This window comes from Pipistrellus hanaki, assembly GCF_964339955.1.
Source record: "Pipistrellus hanaki genome assembly, chromosome: 2".
NCBI classification, from domain to species: Eukaryota; Metazoa; Chordata; class Mammalia; order Chiroptera; family Vespertilionidae; genus Pipistrellus; species Pipistrellus hanaki.
In genome coordinates, this window is record NC_140504.1 from 41,022,083 (window position 1) to 41,045,988 (window position 23,906).

At 41.1% G+C, this 23,906-nt stretch overlaps 1 protein-coding gene across 2 annotated transcripts in view; it reads left to right on the forward strand.

The window, feature by feature from the left end:
* The first annotated feature begins 6,425 nt into the window (after window positions 1–6,425).
* FETUB (fetuin B) overlaps window positions 6,426–23,906 on the forward strand; it is a 28,479-nt gene continuing 10,998 nt past the window's right edge. Inside the window, exons 1-3 of one of the 2 annotated variants that reach the window (XM_084873769.1) lie at window positions 6,426–6,627; window positions 22,077–22,302; window positions 23,157–23,267. In XM_084873769.1, coding sequence (XP_084729895.1) covers window positions 22,078–22,302; window positions 23,157–23,267 — 336 coding nt within the window. In that variant the 5' untranslated portion in view covers window positions 6,426–6,627; window position 22,077. Of the gene's footprint in view, window positions 6,628–22,051; window positions 22,303–23,156; window positions 23,268–23,906 lie in introns of those variants that run through there. The other variant, XR_014794107.1, reaches the window with a different exon arrangement.

The window sequence follows — 23,906 nt, forward strand, 5'->3', positions numbered from 1 at the left end:
TTTGTATAGACAAACCAACCATTGTTTTCCCTAATACCCAGGTAAGGCGAGATTGACAATTAACACAGGCATGAAATTTAATTACACTGCTTATTATTTACTTTTAAAATTACTGTTGATTATACCGTACACACTTCATGTTATGATGCAGGATTGGTCTTTCCAACCAATCTATTTTAAGGCTTTAAGTGAAAGCTTTATTTATAGTATGACTAGAGAAGGGGTATGTGGACAGATAAATTCAGTGGACATTTGTACGCACCATTAAAGTAGTTGGATAACATAAAGGGATAAACAATTCCCATTATAGAATGGTGCCTAGACAATTTCATTTTTTTCTGAGTGACCTAAAAGATGGGCCCTTTCATATGGAATTTTAAAGGGCAGGACTAACAACCAGTTAGTAACTTCACTTGAACCAAGAAGACTGAATCAAACATTGATCCTCACCTTATCACTCTTGCCTAGAGGTGTTGCCAATATTCCAGAAGGAATGGCCAGGAAGGTGGGAAAAACACTAGGTATCTTAGCAGTCAAGGAAGACAAGGACAGAATGGTCATCTGGATTAAATGCTGCAAAAAGATCAATGAAATGGGGACTGAGAAAAAGCCATGGTTAGTTGACCTTCTTGGAGGTCATGGTTACCACTGGCAAATGCAGTTTTACAAGTAGGATGGGTGTAAAAGTCTAGTTGCAGAGGGTTGATTGGTGGTATGTCTATGATAAGGACATGGAGGGGCATATATATTCTCTTTCAAGTAGTTTGATGGCAAAGGGTGGGAGAAATAAGATCTAATTTAAAAGGATAATTGGGTGGAAAAAAGACTTCTTTTTAACAAAGAGTTTTGAGACTATTTAGGGCAAAATATAGAAATAGGTGGGAGAAGAAATAAAGGAAATGATGGGGCAAGATGCCAGGAGAGATATTTAGTGAAGAACTGGGATGAGATTTGAGCAACTCTGCTAAGAATTCTAGTTCTTCACTGGAGCTTGACTTAGATCCTGAAGAGTCCCATTTCAACTAGTGCTAAAAGAGACCTTCTGTCCAACCTTGTACACAGGTTTGGCTGTAAGGAAGTATTAGTCACAATATTTTCCATGAAGAGTGAGTGATAGATTCTCTACCCAAAGTAGCTTAGTAAAAAGGAGAATATGTACTGAGAATTCAAATGGAGGAGTCCTACCTAAGGCCCATCTAGATCCAGAGATTCAAAAGTTATCATATCTTCCCTCTCCCCCCCCCTCCTCCTCCTTCTCCTCCTCCTCCTCCTCCTCCTCCTCCTCCTTCTCCTCCTCCTCCAATAGTTGATGGATGTTAGGATAATATAAAATTAATTTCACAAATAATCCTTTTTTGTTAAATTTTGCTAGTGTTGACACAACTCCTATCTCTGCATTGACTTTTAGGATATTTTACCACCATCCCTAAAATGTTCATTTTCTTCTGCAATTGGGACGCCCATTTCCATCTTATCATTAAGACTCTGACAGCCTCAGGGACTACCCCACATTCACCAATAGCTTTAGTGTCTCTCCTCTCTAGCCTCAGCCAACTTCAACACCTCATGGTCCCCATCCCAATCTCTCTCCCCCACATTGCCTCCTCTACTGTTTCTGCCACCCCTTGTTCCCATTGTCACACCCTCACAGAGCAGTTGACTTCATCCTGATGATAAATGCCTCCTGATGATAAATATGCTCTGCCCTTATTCACCTTTTCATCCACCTCTCAGTTACCCTGGATCAGGTTAAACTGGTTGTTAGGCCTCACTCAGAGCTTCATCCTCTCTATTTTTATGTATTAGTCCACCTGTCAGACCCCTCCTGGTTTCACCTCCTTATTTGTGAGCCCCAGGCCTCAGTCAGTGATTTCATTGATAATCACACAAGCATTCTCTACCTCTGTCCTCTGTACCACATGCTTTTCCAGTGCCTTACTCCAGGTGGACCTTTCCATTCCTGTTTATAGCTTGCTCTGTCCAGTTGAAGGGCTTCCTTTAGCAAGTATGTTGATACCCTGACAAATGTTGTTTTCTATCCTCAGATGGGACCATGAGGTTACCCACCCTCATACTTCTCATTTTTACTTTATTTCCCATTACATACAATGGCTAATCCACACATTTGCTTTTCTCAAGTCCTTGATCACACTCTTACATCTTGACTCTCAATTGACTGAAACTCCCAGTTTCCAAATAAAATGTTTCCAAGTAAAACTTCCCTCCACTCCCCTCCAGTAACTCTCCAATGTCTCCAGTTGTTGCTTCCTTCTCTCTAGCTTAGATTAGATGTTTTTCTCCTCTCTCAAGCTGTGGCCCCACCCTACCCCACTCACTCATCTTCCCTAACTAGTATGGCCTCCACTAGGGGGCATGCAAGAGGCAGCTGATGGATGATTCTCATCATTGACTAGAGGCCCAGTGCATAAAATTCGTGCATGGGGTTGTGGTTAGGAGGCTCAGCCTGGCCGGCCTGCACCCTCTCACAATCTGGGGCCCCTCAGGGGATGTCTGACTGCTGATTCTTGTGGGATCGGACCTAAACCGGCAGTTAGACATCCCTCTCAAAATCCGGAACCACAGGCTTCTAACCATTGGCCTCCCTACCTGCCTGATAATCCCTAATCACTCTGCCTGCCTGCCTCATCTCCCTTAACCACCTCTGCCTCAGTACCCGCTGCCTCAGCCCGTCATGACTTTGTCCAGAAGAACATCCATGTTCAGAAGGTTGTTCAACTGTCTGGTCTAATTAGCATATTATGCTTTTATTATTATAGATGTTTCTATCTCTCTCCCTCTCCCTTCCTCTCTGAAATCAATAAAAAAAAATATATTTTTTGTTATTTTCTTATATGTACACAGCTAAGATTACAGAAGTTAGGTTAAGTTTGAGGTTAGTAACAAACTATATCAATGGAGTTAAAACATTTTTGTTTTTTATTGAATAGGCTCACTAGCCACAGCCCTTACCATGTTCAGAAATAAGGATGGAAAATACTATCAGGCTTAATTCATACTAGGATTCATTACATCATGTCATTTGGTGCGGTATTATGTTTGTTTCACTCTAATTTCAAAACTATAAATTTTGCACTCTTTCAACCTGGCCTTAACCTAAGTGGTCTCCTTTTTCTTTTAACTGCAATTTGGTTTTTATCTCCACTGCTCCACTGAAACTATTTTAAACAAAGGCCACCTGGGACCTCTGGGGTGCTGAAGCCAATAGATTCATGTTTAGCTTTTTATCTTTGTTCAAGTTCTGGGGTCATCTAACACTCCTTTCCTTTTTTAATTCAATCCTTTCTCATCCATGAAACCTGACTCTCTCCTGTGTAGCCTTTCAATCTCTGACTTTTTTCCCCTGTTTTTTTAAGCTCATTTTTCCTCTGCTTGTCCCTTAAATATTAATTTTTTCAGAGTTTCACATTGATAGTTATCTTATTACCTTACCTGCCTCCCAGAGTGAGCTCATCACTGTCCTGGTCTTAGCCTCCATGTGGTATTGATGATGATCTACTCATCCCCTTTAAGCTTCAGGTCCATAATTCCAGCACCTATAATAAATCTCCACTTACAGATCTGTCAACCTTTCAAATTTAACAGTCCCAAACCAGGTTCTCCATCTCCTCCCTCCCAAATTGGCTCCATTCCTTTGATAGCAGCTCAGCTCTGCAGCCCAGTCATAGAGCCTGAAGCCTCTGGGGATATTCTGGATCTGGCCCTCTTCCTCACTGCCATTCCTGATGGGTCATCAGATCTTTCTTTTCTACATCTGAGATCCACCCCTTCCTCTCTGTCACTTCTGTCTCTGCAGCTGAACCACCTCCAACAGGTCTCCCTCCCTCAGGACTGTATCAGGAGTCAACCAGAGGAGGTATTACATGGGATTGGCTTAGGCAATGATACACCCCTTATTGTGGCAACTGGATAAACAGGATTCTGTAAGGCTGCCTCTATCTGATCCTGTAGCCTGAAGTCCACAGGGCAAGTGCTCAGGAAGAGAAGATCAATGTGAAGTGGGGGGATCGAGAGCAGGCTGACCTCACAAGTATGAACTGGAACTCGATGAGGTCAGACTGACACTATGTTTGTTCTTTTGCCTCTGACCCTGGTGGTGAGGGTGCCCTGCAGAAGTTGGCATCATTCATAACTGCTACTTGGAGAAATCTTTCTGAGAACCAAGTCTTAAAAACCTTTCTGTGATTCCCCAGTGCTTTAAGAATGCTATGTAAATCCTTATAGCAGGGAGGGCCCCCAGGTCCCCAATGGCCTACTTCTCTGGCTTGGTATCTTGTCATTATCTCTTCCTTTCCTTTCTGTCTTTTAACACACACACACACACACACACACACACACACACACACACGCACACGTTGCATAAAACTACAGTAGAAAAAAATTAACCATACTACTTGGGGACTGGTTTATTTAAAATTAACAGCATTTCTAAAGTTTAGATATTTAGTTCCAAAAGAGAAAACAGTTGAAAAATTATATCACTACCTGCTAAATTATAGAAAAGGTTGAGCATTATCACAAATTATGTCACAAGCCAAGCATCCCCCATAACAGAGGGAGATTTCAATATAAGGAGAATGGCCCTGTGCTCCTACACAGGGCACTCCTTATTGTCATTAGTCATTTGCAACCATATGGTGTTTGTTAACTGCCACACGACACTGAACAAATGATTACCCAAGTGGAACAATAAAAAGGATTGAAAAATAGGCACTCACTTAAAAAGCCTTTTTTATTTTTAAAAAGATATATTTTATTGATTTATTATTTTTAAAGCGAGGAAGAGAGAGGGATAGAGAATTAGAAACAATGAGAGAAATATGGATCAGCCGCCTCCTGCACACCCCCTACTGGGGATATGCCTGCATCCAAGGTACATCCCTTGACCAGAATCAAACCTGGGACCCTTCAGTCCACAGGCCAATGCTCTATCCACTGAGCCAACCAGTTAAAGCTAAAAAGCCCTTTTTAGAATATTTCTGGGTTTGAATTCATTGGTGCTTAGATTCCTGATATAATTCCCCTGAATCTGCCTGCTCCTACTTCCTGGTCTTGAACTGTGATCCCTCTAACCTTCCACACTTCTTGGAACTAACTCCTATTCACTCTTTAAAGTAGGGGTGTCGAACTCAATCAGAGAAGGGGCCAAAATCTAAAATCCAGCCTAAATCGCGGGCCGAATGGTTTACTGAACAGTCATAAACTGACAATGTCATAAACTGACAGCGGAGTGCAGTGATGACAGCGTGGTGCGGGCCACATTGCAAGGCCTGGCGGGCTGGATTTGGCCCGCGGGCCTTGTGTTTGACACATGTGCTTTAAAGCTTATCTAAAATGTTACCTGCTCTAGGAAATCTTTACTACTTCCTATTGCCCCCTCTGTCTGCCCAGGCCTAGAGAAAGTGTTAACCCCTAGACTTGCTTGTGGTTAGACTTATCACACTGTATTGTAACCTGCTCCACAGAGCAAGGAATATGTTTTAATTCTGTATTTCCAGTGTCTAGCATTGTGCCAGTCACAGAATGACTTTACTCACTAGAGAAAAAACTTACCATATTAGTTGAATGCTAACCTTCCAAAGTCCTGATCTATCTGTCCACTGAGGAACTGAGAAACCAAGCTTGGGACATTCAAATGAAGATCATTTATGAGTGTTTTATACACTGTTGTGAACACTATTTGTTATAATTTTTTTGGAGGGCAATGTGGCAAAATATTTAAAAACCTGAACATTAGGAATTGTCTTTAACCCAGAAATCCCATTTCCAGGCATTTGTACTAAGGAAATAATTAAGGGTGTGAACAAAGATTTACTCATAAGAATGTTAATGGTAGCATTATTCATAACAGCAGATATTAATATTTGGAAATAAGCTATACATCAATCAAAGAGAATTGCTTTGAATAATTGAACCGTCAATGAACAATTACAGAGTAATTAAAAATTAATTTGTACAAGTGGATTTATATGTTAACATGTTCATGATCTGTTGTGGGATTTTAAAAAACAAGTTAGCCCTAGCTGGTTTGGCTCAGTGGACAGAGTTCAGCCTGTGCTATGTAGGGTGCCGTGTTTGATTCTGGTCAAGGGCACATGCCTGGGTTGCAGGCTTGATCCCCAGTGGGGTTGTGCAGGAGGCACCTAATCAATGATTCTCATTATTGATGTTTCTATGTCTCTCTTCCTCTCCTTTTCTCACTGAAATAAAAATATATTTTTAAAAAAGCAAGTTACAGGGGGGCAGAGCTTGAAGATGGCGACCGAACAGACGGACTTGTTCTGACTCCAGTCCCAGAACAGAAAAAAGCAGCGTCTGAGTTGCTCAGGGAAAGTTGATTGGCAGCTGAGGGACAGCGGAAATCTCAAGGAGGATAAGGAAAGGTCCGCTGGACAGGATTTCCTGACCAACCGGCCAGCACTGTGGCCGCCGCTGCGGCTCTCCCGGAGCTCCGGGCTTGGAGAGAAGGCTGCGCCATCTTGCCAGAAAAGAAAGAGATTCTCTGAGGCCTGGAAAAACCCACAGCGGCGGAGACCATCGAGTAGCTGAGACAGCCCAATCGGCGCAAACACTTGGTTTCAAGGGAGTCCTTCAGTCACCCACGGAAAGGTCAGAGTTTGCGGGAAAAATTTGAGGGATCTGGGTCCCACAGCGCAGGCAGTGACGGTAGCCGCTGAGCTCCGGCAAGGCCCCGCCCCCCACTATAGCCGCCAGCGCGGTGCTGCCGCCTGCGCTGAGCTGAGCGCCCAAAGAAGGCTGCAGCGAGAATTCTGCCTGGGACACCCAGTGCTGGGTTTGGCATAATCTGGGACTTTTTTAAAAAACGCCAGGGGACACGGGACAGATTGTTAAGAATCGCGGCTGTCCCGACAAGGGTGGATCATCTGGAAACCTTGGCGCCTGACCCCCTTCACCCCCTTGCTTCTGAAAACTAGGGAAGGACTGCTCAGTTGGGCTTATCCGGGGAAATTGCAAGGGGAAATTGCCTCCCTGGAAACAAGGGATCGGAGCTTTAGAGATAGTCTGGGAGCCAGTTGGCACTCTGCCAGCTACGGCCATAGAGAAAGAAGGCCAGAGCAACCAAAAGGACTGGGAGGTCAAACCGGAAACACTGACACCTAAGAGTTGAATTACAAACTGTTTTTTTTTTGTTTTTTGTTTTTTGTTTCTTTTTTCTTTTTTCTTTCCTTTTTCTTTTCCTTTTTCTCTTTTTTCGTTTTCTTTTTATTAATCAAAAATAAATGGACACAAATAACTAAGATATAGCCTACTTAAAATTAAGGATTACCCTACAAAACTGAGGTGCAGTGGAATGCTGGGAACTGCAAGTCTGTCTGCTTCGTGAATCAGGCGTGCCAAATACAATAACAGAGGAAGTGAATGACCACTACTGAACATTTTTATGCTAATTTTACCATTCTTTATTTTATTTTCAGTTTTTAATCTTTTATTTAATTTTCTTTTTTTTCCATCTTTTACTTAAGAAACAAATTTTTTTTTCTTTTTTCCTTACTTGATTTTACCTTTTCAATTATTACATTTTTCAATCTCTATCATCACTATTACTACTGCTATTTTGCAATTTTTGTTTCTTTTTTCTTTTTCCCCTCTCCACTACCATTTTATTTTTTCTTTATTTTACATAAGGAGTAACCTTCATTCTATTTTAATCTCTACTATATCATCATTCAACCCTTTCTCAACTTGACCTTTACACCATCACTCTCGTACTAAACTTTACCCTTTTAGTCTCCGGTTTATCCTATCCCTTTCCTGCTTTAGTTTTTCCTCTATTCTTTCTGCATACCCCCTGCTAAAGCTCTCACTATACTTATAGACCTAAGTTCCAACCCCTGACCCAAGTGTATAAATATCACTCTCTGCACTATATTAACTAGTTAAAAAAACAAAACAAAACAAAAACAAAACAAAAACAAAACAAAACAAAAAAAATGGTTCTCCTCTCTATCCTTTTCTCATTGTTTGTGTGAAGGTTGATTATTGTGATTTTTTATGCTTTTTAGTGAAATTGTTATGCTTATACCTGTGTTGTTATTGTTGCTTTGTATTTTTTTTTAAAAAAATCCTCTGTTTTTGTTTGTTTCTTGTACTTCTGTATATCATAGCCTTACTTAATAATAGTGGATATTGTAGTTTGTATTGATCTCCAAGTATTGTTACTGGCATTGGCTGGGTTCAGTGGTTGTTCTATGGCAATTTTCTCCACAGATATATAGTTTGTCTCCCATTTCTCTTTTAGTTTCCTTCTTCTCTCTCTTTCTTTCTCTCTCTCTCTCTCTTCTTTTTTTCCGTTTTCCAACTTCATTTTGTCATTACCTTTATCCTTCTTTTTCTATCTCTTTATCCTTCTTTTTTTTATCTTATTTACTTATTTTATTTATTATTTAAAAAAATTTTTTTTTATTTTATTTTTACCTTTCTTCCTTCTCTTCTATCCCCCAATTTGCCTTTCTCTAGTGGTCACCTTTGTTGGAGGTTATTAATATTGTAAATACATTCCTGTTAAGTGCCTCTTGTGTTGTACCTGGTAGTGTTGTAGTTTGTACCTTTAAATCAATGCAGGGGAAGAAACACCACATAACCAGACATCCTGAAAAGAGAGGCCATGGGGAGACAAAGAAATAGCCCGCACATGAAAGAAAAGCAGGCACCACCAGAAAAGGAAGTAAAGGAGTCAGAGGCAAGCAGCCTACCAGAGCAAGAATTCAGAATAATGACCATAGGATGGCTAAAAAGAATGGAAGAGAAATTTGACAATAACCAAGAAGAAATGAGGAAGAACCATGAGGAATTGAAGAAGAGCCATGAGGAATTGAAAAAGAACCAAGAGGAATTGAAGAAGAACCAAGAAGAAATGAAAAATGACATCACTACCATGAAGAACTCAATAGAAAGCATCAAGAATAGACTAGATGAAGCAGAGGACCGCATCAGTGAGCTAGAAGACAAGATGGAAAAAAATACCCAACTAGAGCAGCTTCTAGAAAAAAAGATTAAAAAGCAGGAGGAGAGCCTACTTTGGGACAATACAAAACAAAATAATATTCGAATAATTGGGGTTCCAGAAGGAAAGGAAACTGAGGTAGACATGGAAAAAGTATTTCAAGAAATAATGACAGAAAACTTTCCTGAGATAGAGAAGAAAAAACCCACACAAATCCAAGATGCTCACAGAGTCCCAAGCAAAATAAATCTCAGAAGACAGACACCAAGGCACATTATAATTAAATTGGCAAACAACATCGACAAAGTAAGAATCTTAAAAGCAGCCAGAGAGAGACAAAAAGTGACATACAAAGGAACCCCCATCAGACTAGCAACTGATTTCTCAACAGAAACATATCAGGCCAGAAGGGAATGGGATGAAATATACAAAGTCATGCAAAGGAAGGGTCTGAATGCAAGAATACTGTACCCAGCAAGGCTATCAATCAAAATTGAAGGGGAAATCAGGAGCTTCACAGACAAAAAAAGACCGAAGGAATTTATATCCACCAAACCAGCAATGCAAGAAATGCTAAAGGGTCTACTGTAAAAATAAAGAAATAGGAAGTAAAGAAGGAACACGGTTATAGAATAAAAATGGCGTCAAATGAGTACCTATCAATAATAACCTTAAATGTAAATGGATTAAATGCTCCAATCAAAAGACATAGGGTGTCAGATTGGATAAGAAAACAAGACCCATACATATGTTGTCTACAAGAAACCCACCTCAGAAAAAAAGATGCACACAGACTGAGGGTGAAGAGATGGAAAAAAGTTTTCCAGGCAAATGGAAATGAAAAAAAAGCTGGGGTAGCAATACTTATATCTGACAAATTAGATCTCAGAGTGAAGGACATAACAAGAGATAATGAAGGCCACTTCATAATACTAAAGGGAAAAATCCAACAAGAAGGAATAAACCTGGTAAATATATATGCATCCAATACAGGAGCACCCAAATACATAAAAAAAAACTGCTGGAGGACATTAAGGGAGAGATTAACAGCAATACAATCATAGTAGGAGATTTTAATACCCCACTGTCACCCTTCGACAAATCATCTAAACAAAAAATCAGCAAAGAAATATCAATCCTAAATGACTCACTAGACCAGATGGAATTAATTGACATCTTCAGAACATTCCACACCAAAGCCACAGAATATACATTCTTCTCAAGTGCACATGGGACATTCTCAAAGATAGACCACATTTTGGGACATAGGCAAAGTCTCTTCAAATTCAAGAAGATAGAAATCATATCAAGCATCTTCTCAGATCATAATGGCATAAAACTGGAAATTAACTACAATAAAAATAATCCAAAGAAATCAAACACATGGAGACTAAACAGTATGCTATTAAACAAGGACTGGGTTACCAGAGAAATCAAGGAAGAAATTAAAAACATCCTGGAAACAAATGACAATGAAAACACAACAATCCAAAATCTATGGGACACAGCAAAAGCAGTTTTGAGAGGGAAGTTCATATCCTTACAAGCCTATTGCAAAAAACTAGAAAAAAAGCTAACAAGTGACCTAACTCTACAACTCAAAGAGTTAGAAAAAGAGCAACAAGAAAAGCCCAGTGTAAGCAGAAGGAAGGAAATCACAAAAATCAGAGCACAGATAAACGACATAGAGACCAAAGAAACAATACACAAGATCAACAAAACCAAGAGCTGGTTCTTTGAAAAGATAAACAAGATAGATGGACCTCTAGCCAGGCTAACCAAGAAACAAAGAGAGAGGACCCAAATAACCAAAATCAGAAATGAAAGAGGTGAAATAACAACAGACCCCACCGAAATACAACGGATTGTTACTAAATACTACGAACAACTCTATTCCAACAAACTGAACAACCTGGAGGAAATGGACGTATTCCTAGAAAAATGCAAACTTCCAAAACTCAATCAGGAAGAATCTAAAAATCTCAATAGACCAGTGACTTGGGAAGAAATTGAAACAGTCATCAAAAAGCTTCCAGCAAACAAAAGCCCAGGGCCAGATGGCTTCACAGGAGAGTTTTACCAAACATTCAAGGAAGAACTAAAACCTATCCTCCTCAGACTATTCCAAAAAATACAAGAGGAAGGAACACTTCCAAACTCCTTCTATGAAGCCAGCATCACCCTAATACCTAAACCAGATAAAGACAACTCATTGGAAGAGAATTACAGGCCAATATCCCTCATGAACATAGATGCCAAAATCCTCAACAAAATTCTAGCAAATCGACTCCAGAAGAACATCACAAAGATCATACACCATGACCAAGTAGGATTTATTCCAGGAATGCAAGGATGGTACAATATCTGCAAATCAATAAACGTGATACATCACATTAACAAATTGAAAGATAAAAATCATATAGTCATATCAATTGATGCAGAAAAAGCATTTGATAAAATCCAACACCCTTTTCTGATAAAAACTCTTAACAAGGTGGGAGTACAAGGATCATACCTCAACAAAATAAAAGCTATTTATGATAAACCCACAGCCAACATTATACTCAATGGGCAAAAACTAAAACCATTCCCTCTACGAACAGGAACAAGACAGGGATGCCCACTCTTGCCACTCCTGTTTGACATAGTACTGGAAGTACTAGCCATTGCAATTAGACAAGAGGAGGAAATAAAAGGCATCCAAATTGGAAAAGAAGAAGTAAAGTTATCCTTATTTGCAGATGACATGATATTGTACATAAAAAACCCAAAAGACTCCATTAAAAAACTAATTGACTTAATAAATGAATTTGGCAATGTAGCAGGATACAAAATTAATGCCAAAAAATCCATGGCATTTCTATACACCAACAGTGAAATTACGGAAACAGAGGCTAAAAAAGCAATTCCATTTACCATCGTACCAAAAAAATTAAGATACCTAGGAATAACTTTAACTAAGGAAGTAAAGGACCTATTTGCGGAAAACTACACGACACTGAAAAAAGAGATAGAGGAAGATGTAAGGAGATGGAAGAACATACCATGTTCATGGATTGGTAGGGTCAACATCATCAAAATGTCCATACTTCCTAAAGCAATCTATAGGTTCAATGCACTCCCCATTAAAATACCAATAGCATACTTCACTGACCTAGAAAGAACTCTCCAAAAGTTCATTTGGAACAATAAAAGACCCCGAATAGCCACAGCAATCCTGAGAAAGAAGAGTAAAGTAGGAGGGATCTCAATACCAGACTTCAAACTATATTACAAAGCCACGGTCCTCAAAACAGCCTGGTTCTGGCACAAGAACAGACATATAGATCAATGGAATAGAATCGAGAACCCAGATATCAACCCAAATCAATATGCTCAATTAATATTTGACAAAGGAGGCATGAATATACAATGGAGTCAAGACAGTCTCTTCAATAAATGGTGTTGGGAAAATTGGACAGACACATGCAAAAGAATGAAACTAGATTACCAACTTACACCATTCACCAAAATAAACTCAAAATGGATACAGGACTTAAACATCAGACGGGAAACCATAAAAATACTAGAAGCATCCACAGGCAGCAAAATCTCAGACGTATGCCAAAAGAACTTCTTCACTGATACTGCCCCTGGAAGCTAAAGAGAAAATAAACAAATGGGACTACATCAAAATAAAAAGCTTCTTTACAGCAAAAGAAACCATCAACAAAACAACAAGAAGGCCTACGGTGTGGGAGAATATGTTTGCAAATGATACCACTGATAAAGGTTTAATCTCCAACATTTACAGACAACTGATACAACTAAATAAAAGGAAGATGGATGATCCAATTAAAAAATGGGCAATGGACCTAAATAGAATATTTTCAAAAGAAGACAGAAGGAAGGCCAAAAGGCATATGAAAACATGCTCAAAGTCACTAATTGTCCGAGAGGTGCAAATCAAAACAACAATGCGGTACCATCTCACACCTGTCAGAATGGCCAACATCAACAAATCAACAAACGACAAGTGTTGGCGAGGTTGTGGAGAAAAAGGAACCCTCGTGCACTGCTGGTGGGAATGCAGACTGGTACAACCACTGTGGAGAACAGTGTGGAGTTTTCTCAAAAAACTGAAAATGGAACTCCCATTTGACCCAGTAATCCCACTTCTAGGAATATATCCCAAGAAACTAGAAACATCAATCAGAAAGGATATATGCACCCCTATGTTCATAGCAGCACAATCTACAATAGCCAGAATTTGGAAACAGCCTAGGTGCCCGTCAGCAGATGATTGGATCCAAAAACCATGGTACATCTACACAATGGAATACTATGCTGCCATAAAAAAGAAGGAATTCTCATCATTTGCAGCAACCTGGATGGAATTGGAGAACATCATGCTGAGTGAAATAAGCCAGTCAATGAAAGAGAAACACCACATGACCTCACTCATTTGTGGATGACAGAGAACATTATAAATTGATGAACCAAGAGACAGATATAGAGACAGTAAAACAACAGGCAGACTGTCAAATTACAGTGGGGAGGGGAGGAAGATCTGGGGGAGATAATGGATCATCCGAAGGACTTGTATACATCCATATAAGTACAATCAATGGACATAAAACTCTGGGGAGGGAGGGTATGTTCGGGAGGGAGGGAGGGGGGCAAAAAAAATCAATAAAATATATTAAAAAAAAAAAAGCAAGTTACAATATAGTAGATAGAGTAGTACTATATTATCCTATCTAATAAAAGGGTAATATGCAAATTAACCCATCACAAAGATGGTGGCACCCATAGCCACAAGATGGTGGCACCCAGTCCTCTCAGCCCCGCCAGAGTCCCCCAGTCCTGGATGGGCAGCTACTGAGAGCGGGCAGCATGAGCAGCCTGCCAGAATGCTGGCTTCATCACTGTGGCATTGAGGCAAGCGTTCCCTCCCCAGCTGCGGATGGGCCTCTGGATTGTGGCGAGCCTCTGGGCAGCAGGTGTGGAGCAGCCAGGCCTTGCAGAGAGCTACTGGTGCACAGATTCGTGTGCAGGGCTACTAGTTTTATATAAAAGCTCACATGATATATTCATAGAAGAAAATCTAGAAGGATATCCATCAACTATTAACATTGTAATAGAATATTACCATTTTCCTTCTGTTTTTTTTTAAATTATTCTAAATATACATAAATTGCTTTGATAATGTTGTTTTAATGAGAAAAATGTTTAAGCAACTTATATTTCATTTTCTAAACTCTCCACTCAGCTCCATAATAGGCATAAATGCTTTTGTATCAAAAGGAAGAAGAAAAACATACCCAAGTATTAAGACTTATGATTGGTTGGGCATGTATCACACGCAGGGTTGCAGTTAGTCCTGTGAAATATGCATGTTGTTTCCATTTTTTATCGATGAAAAAACTGTCAGAAAAAATAAATTGCACCTGTGATTGATGTCACACAGCTCTAACAGAACCCATCCAACAAGTCTACCCAACTTTCCACTACACCACACATCAGAGGTCCTCTTTGGAGTGCCTACCTCCAAGGCCAGTGTCTACAGTGAGAAGAATAAAAAGAAATTAATCTCTGACATTATTGCCCTCTGATGAAAGCCCACGAGAGGCCAAAACTCTTGTATTAGCAGAAACTGGGTCAAAGTTTTGGGGGTGTATATTGATTTTGCACTGTGGTTAATGAATAGTAGTCTGTTTGAATATTGACTTAAGATCCACAATGAAGGACAAAAAATACTACATACTCACTGAGAAGAGCACTGTAACCCAGTGCTGGGTCACCTTAGCTGGATGTATTGTCTTGGGCAGGTCATCTAATTTCTCAAAACTGGCTATTTCACTTAAAGACAGTGGGTATTGGCCAGCCTATCTCTCAGGACACTTCAATCTCCAATGCTCATCATATCTGTGATAAGATATGCATCCCACAGCATGCAGAAAGGGCATCTTCTTACAAGAATGGGAAAGAAACACGTTTTCAGTGCCACAAAGACTTGAGTTTCACTAATCCTCAGAGAGAGATGTTTTTGCAACCAAAGACCTTGCATGCATATATATGCATAACCTATGGACACAGAGGTGATACAGGCCTGAGGGGGGCAGACAAAAAGGAGTCAATGGTAGGGAAAAAGGGGGACATATGTAATATTTTCAACAATAAAGATATTTTTTTTTAAGAGAGAGTTTCTTATTTTTATTTTCAAGATGAGGAAATTGGTTGTTAGAAAAGTTACAGGGACAATTTCTCAAGCTTTTGAGCAGCTTCCTGTGTGAAAGTTACACCCAATACTGCCAAGATACTGCCTAGATTCACCCAGAACTTCTCAACTGTGTTTTGAAAGTAAAATAAATAAATTATCAAACTTTGTGAGCATTAAAAAGTGCAAGGTCATGCTCATAAACGAAGAAAATAACTTCAGACATGTTGTTCTCTGTTCATTTCCTGCTAACCAGAAGATACTAGTGTAGTGTGGAAGGGGCAGAAAATGTTAAATTCCACTCACTCTTTCTCTGCTAACCCATCCTTGTATTCTCATCCCCAGCCCTCCACTTTCCTCCCCATTCATCCTTACTCTAGTAGTACCAACAGGAATTGCTCAATTCAGCTGATAAGTGCTAATTACCAGCAATAGGCATAATTGAGGTGTTACATCTTGGAGAACAGAACCCTTATTCCTGCCTCTAATGCACTGCAGATAAGCTTAATTGATAATTGTCTCTTCGTGCTCTTAGCTGAGTTTCCCCTGAAAGAAAATGTGCCAGGGCTGCAGCCATCCATCAGAACAGGTCTGGTTGTTAGTTTAGCAGATGTTGCCACACTGGGGGTATTAGAAAGCAGACATGCTTTGCGTGACCAAGTCATCAAATGGTAATGAAGATACCTCCCAACAAGACGTCATGAGGATTAAATGTAAGTACCTGGACTCAGCAGTGCTGGCACGCAGTAGACTCTTGGCAGTGCTGCTTCCCTTTCCTGTGTATGGGCAGTATCGGTTAGAGTAGAATTTAACAATAAATCCACCCACTGGGAGTGAAACCCATGAGAACTGGTGCCTCTGGGTGAAGGAAGCCATCTGAAGGGAGGCCACACCCTCCGAGTTGCCTTCAGAAGGTGCTGATGTGGTAACTTGGGAAGTGCCCAGGTCTGACCCAGGCGCTGGGCAGTTCTGCCCAGGACCCCACCTGTCATGCAGGAACTAGGGTGTATGCCTAGCAGTGGAAGCCACTATTGAAGGCTGTGGCTCAGCCAAGTGCATTGTTGCCTGGTGTTCTGGAGTGACCACAACGCCTGGTTGCCGAATATAAAAGGGTGATCTGAGAGGAAGAACTTGTCCAGCCTGGCTCCGGAGACGCTTGGAGAGGCAGTCCCTTCCCAGGGTAAATTAGCCACCAGGCTTCTGGTTTATACATAAGTTGCTTGTGCATAGGGTTCGTCTGAGTCAACCCCCAGGCCTGAGTGACCCTGCGTTCTCAGGAAAGCCTGACATCCTTGACATCTCTTCATAAACCGGCACTGCTGCCTCCGTCCTCCTTCAGACTGTGAGTATGAGACCTACGTGTGGAGATCCTACTGGCCTTCTCGTCCCCTCTTATCTTATGGATTCTCTCTTTTATATTCTCTTTGGTGAGATGCTGAAGGTGAAGCATGTCTCAGGTACTTTTGTGTGGGATCCCATCTTACCCTCACATCCATCCTATGGATTCACTGTGGCCTCAATTTATCAACAAGGAAGCTGAGATGCAGAGAGAGCAAGAAGCCTTTTTGTCACACTGCTGATGAGTGGTAGAGCTGGGGTTCTAACCCAGGTTCGTTCGAGCCCATGGTCTGTGCTTTAGCCCACAACACCACAGGGATTCTTGGAGGAAATCCCACTTTCGAGGTTATAAGGCAGATTTTCCCCAAGGATAAAGAATATGTTTTTATTGATTTTGAGAGAGAGAGAAGGAGAGAGAAAGAAACAACACCCATGTGTTGCCTATTGCATGTGCCCTGACTGGGAGTCAAACCTGCAATCCTTTGATGTACAGGACAAAGCTCCAACCAATGAGCCATGCATCCATAGCATCCTAAGAATATTTTTGATACTAAAAAAATTGCTCTAAACATTCTGAGTTTTTTCATACATTACCTAAATATGATTGATAAAAGTAAGAGTATCCAGATGTATAGTACTTTAGGAGACAAACTGCCAAAAGAGGCCTGATGGTACTGGGTGGATTGGCAGTGACAAATACCATCCAGTTAAATAGGAGACAGTGAAAGGGTTGACAGGACAGAAGGTAAACTATGTAATTCACATTCATTGCTTTTATTTCTCCTGCTCCCACTTCCCTGGTCACCCTCCCTGCCTTGCCATCAGGCATACTCCTATTCATCCTTCAAGCCCCAGACAGAATGTAATCTCTTCTGAGAAGTAACTTCCCAATAATGCTAGTTTCTCCCTCTGTTGCTTTCTTGGTATTCAGTCATTGAAGGCAAGAACTATGCCTTCCTTTCAAAAACCACAAGGTAGACACAAACCCTGGCTGTAAGACCTTGGGCAAGCTACTTAACCTCAGTTTTCCTCATCTATAAAATGGGAATAACAGTGGTATATACAGTCCTGGGTTGGTTGTGGACCATAAATGAGAAAAGAAAGGCAGGGTTTAGCACAAGACTGGGCACATACTGAGAATTCATCAGTGTTATTTATTATATTTGTAACACTGGACCTTGGCAGCATAGCGAGTAGATGTTCATTTGGGATGTGGAAAGAAGAAAAGATAAAAGAGAAAGGGAAAATTAGAGAGAAACCAACCAACCAGCTGCAGAGATCATTTCTAACTAGGTCAGAGGCAACCTGACATTTTAGAGCTGTGGCTGCTGCACAATTCTTCTAAGTATACACCTCACCATTTCAGGTCAAGACTTTGTACCTGTATTTCTAACTGCCCAGAGATCCCAAGCACCACACCTCACCCAGCTCTGTAGTAAACAATGCCTCACCTGGCTGACCTATGCTGTTCTGAAACCAATCCTAGATTGCTGCCCTGAATTACACCTGCCAGGAGAAAAAATCAAATCCCTGTTTCTCCTAATCTGGCTCACCTGGTGGAGGCTCCATCCAGGTAGACTGGGGAAAGGCAGCCAGCAGAGTCACTTGGGATCTGCATTGTGGGAGGCGAGGTAAGAACCACAGGAGCAGTCATAGCACTGACGGCAGATGTTGTTTCCAGGTGTCCTGTGTGCCACGGCAGTGCCAAGTACCTGAAATTGTTTTTTTCCATGGCCAGTCCTTATAGCAGCCTTAGGAAAAGGCTTATAGAATGGTACACCTCCTGTGACAGGGAGGAGCCTGTGCAGTCTCATCGGGTGGCCACTTGAGACTATAGACCACCATAAATGAGATTAGAACAAATTGAGGTATGTGGTAGTGTGAAACAAAGAATGTAAACTCTCTCATTTATATATATATTTATTTATTTATTGTTTGTTTGTTTGTTAATCCTCACCTGAGGATATTTTCTCATTAATGTTTGGAGCTAGTGGAAGGAAGGGGGAGAGACAGAAAAAGGGAAACATCAATGTGAGAGAGACCCATTGATTGATTGCCTCCTCCACGTGCCCCAACTGAGGGTGGGAATTGAGCCTGCAAACGAGGTATGTGCCCTTGACTGGAATCAAACCTGAGACCCTTCAGTCTGCAGGCCAATGCTCTATCCACTGAACCAAACCAACTAAGGCTCATTCAGATTTTTATATCAATTACAGATTGAAATGATGTTTTCAATACATCAGGTTGAGCAAAATATTACAAGTAATTTCATCTGTTGCTTTTCACTTTTTTAATGTGGCTGGAAACCACAGGGAAAGAGGAAATATGTCCCCTTTATACAACTGAGTGCAACTCTGTGTGTGTGTGTGTGTGTGTGTGTGTGTGTGTGTGTGTGTGTACTGGGAGTACTGCTGTTTTATGGATAGGGAACTAAATATTATGGCATACCCAGTGTCTTAGGCCCCCTACTAAGCGAATGGCAGAGATGAAATTTAAGCCAAGCCTGTTTGACTCCAAAGCTGGCTTGTTCCCTCTGCCACTGCACCCAAGGCTCCCATGCTTCACAACCTAGAGGGAGGCTGGGGTCAGGTTGTTTGAGACTGGGCTGAAACCCTGATCCCTGGGGCAGTGCTGAACAAATTCCATTGTACTGGATTTGAGGAGTGATATCTTCTAGAAATGGCCAGGTAAAGAGAAAGGCAAGAATGCCCTCCTGTCAGAATTGAAAGGGCTCTCAGCAGTTGTGTGGTTCTACACCTGACTTCACAGGTGAGAAAACTGGGTTTCAAAAAGCTTATACTACTTGCCCTTGGTCACAGAGTTAAGGGTCAAATTAGAATATTGAGTTAAAGTCTGTTTTACTCTCCTATAAGTGTTTAATCCCCCTTTTAAATTTAAAAAAATTTTTAAATTAAATTTATTGGGGTGACATCATATAGTAAAAGCCTAATATGCTAAGTGTCCAGTCAACCCATCGACTGTTCAACCAATCAAAGTGTAATATGCTAATGATATGCTAAGATCTCTCAACTACTCGCTGTGATGTGCACTGGCCACGGGGGAGGGGGGGGAGGGAATTGGCAGACATAGTGACTACCAATGACGTGCATTGACCACTAGGGGGCAGATGCTCTGACCAGTAGGTTAGCTTGCTGCTGGGATCCAGATGATCAGAACTGAGCGAGATGGGCCAGACAAGCCCTGGAGCTTTCCTGCATACCTCCCCAGCCCTGACTGTGCACTGGTGGGGGTCCCTTAGCCTGGCCTGTGCCCTCTCACAATCCAGGATCCCTTGGGGGATGTTAGAGAGCCAGTTTCATCCCAATCCTACAGGCCAGGCTGAGGAAATTCATGCACTGGGCCTCTAGTTGGTTAATAAAATTATACAGGTTTCAGGTGTACCATTCTATAAGACATCATCTGTATATTGCATTGTGTGTTCACAACCCTAAGTCAGGTCTCCTTCCATCCCCATTTATCCACCTCCCCCTACCTGCCTTTCCCTCAGTCCTGCATTTCATTTTAGTCGCAGTAATGGCCTTCACCAATGTACAATGCACATTTGATGCATTTTCTCAGGCCTCAAACTGTCTCCTCCCATTTGGGCCCCTCTCCAATCTTGTATCCAGTGCTTCCCAACCTTTATTCATACATCGCTTCAGTCCTGTGAATGTTTGTTCACTCACTGACTGCAAATCTTTGTTGTACCTCAGATTTTTTTTATTGTTTAAAAGTGTTACAAATAGTAGTACATATGTCTCTTTTCCCTCCCATTAATCTTCCCCCAGCCTCCCCTCCCCCATGCATACTCCAGAATTTTAACATCTAGTTTCTGAGCCCATTTCTGGTTTTCACATCCATTTTGTAGTGTTGCTCCTATTTGAAAACACTGCCTAATGCCCATCTCTAAGGACCTGTGCTTATTAGATTTGGGTTTTTAAATAAAGACTCTAAAACTGTTTATTGGCTTGCAGAAATTAGTTAGGGACTGTATATTATTAATCTAATTAGTCTTATTAACCCTTGATTACAGAGGCCTGACACAGTTCCTGGCATTGTGGAGGTATTCAATAAGTGTCTGTGGAATTTTAAGTAACTACCATAACTATACTTATAGCAAAGCTACCACTGTGTGCCAAGTGTGTGTCTAGTCCTCCATGTACATAATATCCTTTGAGGTGGGTTCTATGATAAGCCCATTTTACAGATCTGGCTACTGAGGCTTATAGTGTTTAATTGACTTTCCAAGTTTAGTTGGTAATTGAAAGAGTTACAATTAAGCTACTGTTATAATGCTTGGTTTGATAAAAAGAATTCTAAACTAGAACATTTCTGTACTGGTTCTGCCACTAATTCAATTATAATTTTTGTTTATGCACTCCACCTTCCTACACTTCAGTTTTCTTGGATGACATGTACTAGTTAGATTGACTAAATTCCCACTAAGGGTACTTTTAGTGAGTTTATTTATATACTGCCACCAAGTGTCCTACAATGCTATGTCTTGGTTATCAAATAAGAAAAAACGATTTCCCACTCAACTTTTTAATAAAAATTTAAATTGTATCATAGTAGCTAATTATAGTACAGTAATCCTAACTAGTGACACAAATGATAACATTTAAGTTTAGTGTGAAATTAAAGTTTTAAATAAACATGGGTAACATTAAATGTCTTGCTTAGGTTTAGTTCATTGTTATCAGCCATGACTTACCATACCCTGAATTTTGGTTTAGGCTAGTCACTTTTCCCCCCCCAATCCATTTGAAATATCTTCACTTCCAGTTAAAATCTTCATACCGTTGGATAGGAAAAAAACAACACTTCACAGATAGCAATCCTTATCAATTAGTACAATAATTCCCAATTATATTCTGTGTGTTAGTAAAGTATTGCAAAGGCATCTCTTTTTTAAAAAAAATATATTTTATTGATTTTGTACAGAGAGGAAGGGAGAGAGATAGAGAGCTAGAAACATCGATGAGAGAGAGTCATTGATCAGCTGCCTCTTGCACACCCCCTACTGGGGATATGCCTGCAACCAAGGTACATGCCCTTGACTGGAATCGAACCCAGGTCCCTTCAGTCCCCAAGCCAACGCTCTATCCATTGAGCCAAACCGGTTTCGGCACAAAGACATCTCTTATAGTCAAATAATGTAGGACACTGAGGTATAAATAGATTTCTTCACCTCAAAGCTTTGGAGAGCTGTTAACATATAATATGTGTTGAGAAGCTGTAAGACTGTACACCTGTGAATGCACAGTCACTATGGATTCTAGGGAAAGGGTCAGGATATGTAAGTTTGTTTGGTTGTATGTATGAATAAGAGTTTGCTCAGCTGTCTAAGACATTGGCAAATCCCATCCAAAGTGCTGACTCATGGAAATCCCCATTTAGAGTTCAAGGAGATAAAATGGGACATTGTTTTTAAATTTCTGGTCCAAGGTTCAGATTGTGGTTATAAAACTACTCACATTGGCCTTACAGAGTCCTATAAGTATCCCATCCTTGCAGCTCCACATACTGAACCATCCTGGGTCTTGTTCCTCACAGAATGGGTCTACTCCTACTCCTGGTGCTCAGCACCTTGGCCCTGTGCTGCACCACTACATCTGTGCCCCAGGAGGTCCCCAGACACTCGCCTTTCTTGCTTCGTGGCTGCAATGATGCAGATATGCTGGCTATGGCAGCATTTGTCCTTCAGGACATCAATAACAACCTAAAGGAAGGCTATGTGCTGAGCCTCAACCGAGTGAGCGCTGTCCAAGAACACAAACAGGCAAGTAACAATCCCTTATTTGGGGAAGGTGTTTGCATAAGCTGCATAGGCCAGCTAGGGGGTAGATATCTAGGGATATGTTGGCATATTGGAGCCCCTCGTTTGGGCATCAATTACTGGGGTTCTTTCCCCCAGCCTTACAAAGGGTTCAGCATTCTGGAGAAAGGGCTATGCATAGATGATTAAAGAGTCCATGGAATGAAAGATATTTTTGATAGGCATTGGGAGTCAGAGGAGCTTCCAGTTGAGGAGCTAGAAGATTCTACCCTTGACCAAGGACCCCTGCTTTTATTAAACACAATTTGTCCCAAGGCAAGGTGGAAATATATACTTCAAAGGGTAAGGTATCAAAGGGTTTACAGAGATTGTCAGTTTTGGGACTAGCCTGCAGCTGTTCAGGTGTTTGGCCAACAGGAGGCAATAAAATATCCTGAGCTGTCTGGCAGTTAACAATCCTATTCAGGATTGGGGGGAGTGCCTTTTAGCCGCTCCCAACAGGTAAATTACATGTGACTCAACCCTGTGAGCTCCTCAAGCTTCACCAACCTTTTGGTAAAACTCTTGTATTATTATATGCTGGAATTGGTTCTCCAGCATTGGCAGGTGCTTTCCAAGTTGGAAACCTGCTGAGAAGTCTCTGCTCCCCTCATCTGGGTTGTACTACATGCTTTTACTGTTAACAGAAACAAGTGCTAATAGTATCTTACTCTGACACTTGTCCAGTGTCCCACAATCTATAAGACACAATTACAAACATGATAGCCACTGCCATAAATCAGAAACATTTTTTGACCTGCCTTTAGGGGTTTCTGCTTCATGTGGGCTGCGGTACATTTTTTCACCCCTTCCCATAGGATGGTCTGGGATCTCTGTTCTATTTCACACTGGACGTACTAAGCACTACTTGCCATGTGCTCAGCAAGAAGCCGTGGAGGGAATGTAAGGAGAGGCCCATGCATGAACAGGTAAGTGTTTGTGTCTCAGGAACTCTAGGGTAGAAGCAGGGTGTTCTCTGTCTGCAGGGTGAAGATGGCTCATTGTGTGCCATCTTTTATTTTTAAAATTTATCTTTAATGTTGAAATTATTACAGATGTCTTGCTCCCTCTCCTCCTCCCCTCCCCCCATTTACACTCTCTAGTCTGTCTCTGCCCCCCACCCCAGGCCTTTACCACACTATTGTCTGTGTCCATGAGTTATGCATATATGCATATAAGTTCTTTGGTTAATCTCTTCCTACCACCTACCTACCTATCCCCACCTTCCCTCTGAGATTCATCAATCTCTTCCATGTTTCTATGTCTCTGGCCATCTTATATTTTTTTAAATATATTTTTATTGATTTCAGAAAGGAAGGGAGAGGGAGAGAGAGATAGAGACATCAGTGATTAGAGAGAATTGTTGATTGGCTGCCCCCTGCATATCTGACACTGGGTTCCTCCTGCATATCCCACACTGTTGGATAGAGCCCAAAACCTGGGCATGTGCCCTGTCTGGGAATAAGTCAACGCTCAACCACTGAGCCATGTGGGCCAAACCCTAGCCATCTTTTAAATATCCTTCTTTATAATCTCTTGACAATAGTGTCCCTGTGGTTATTCCAATT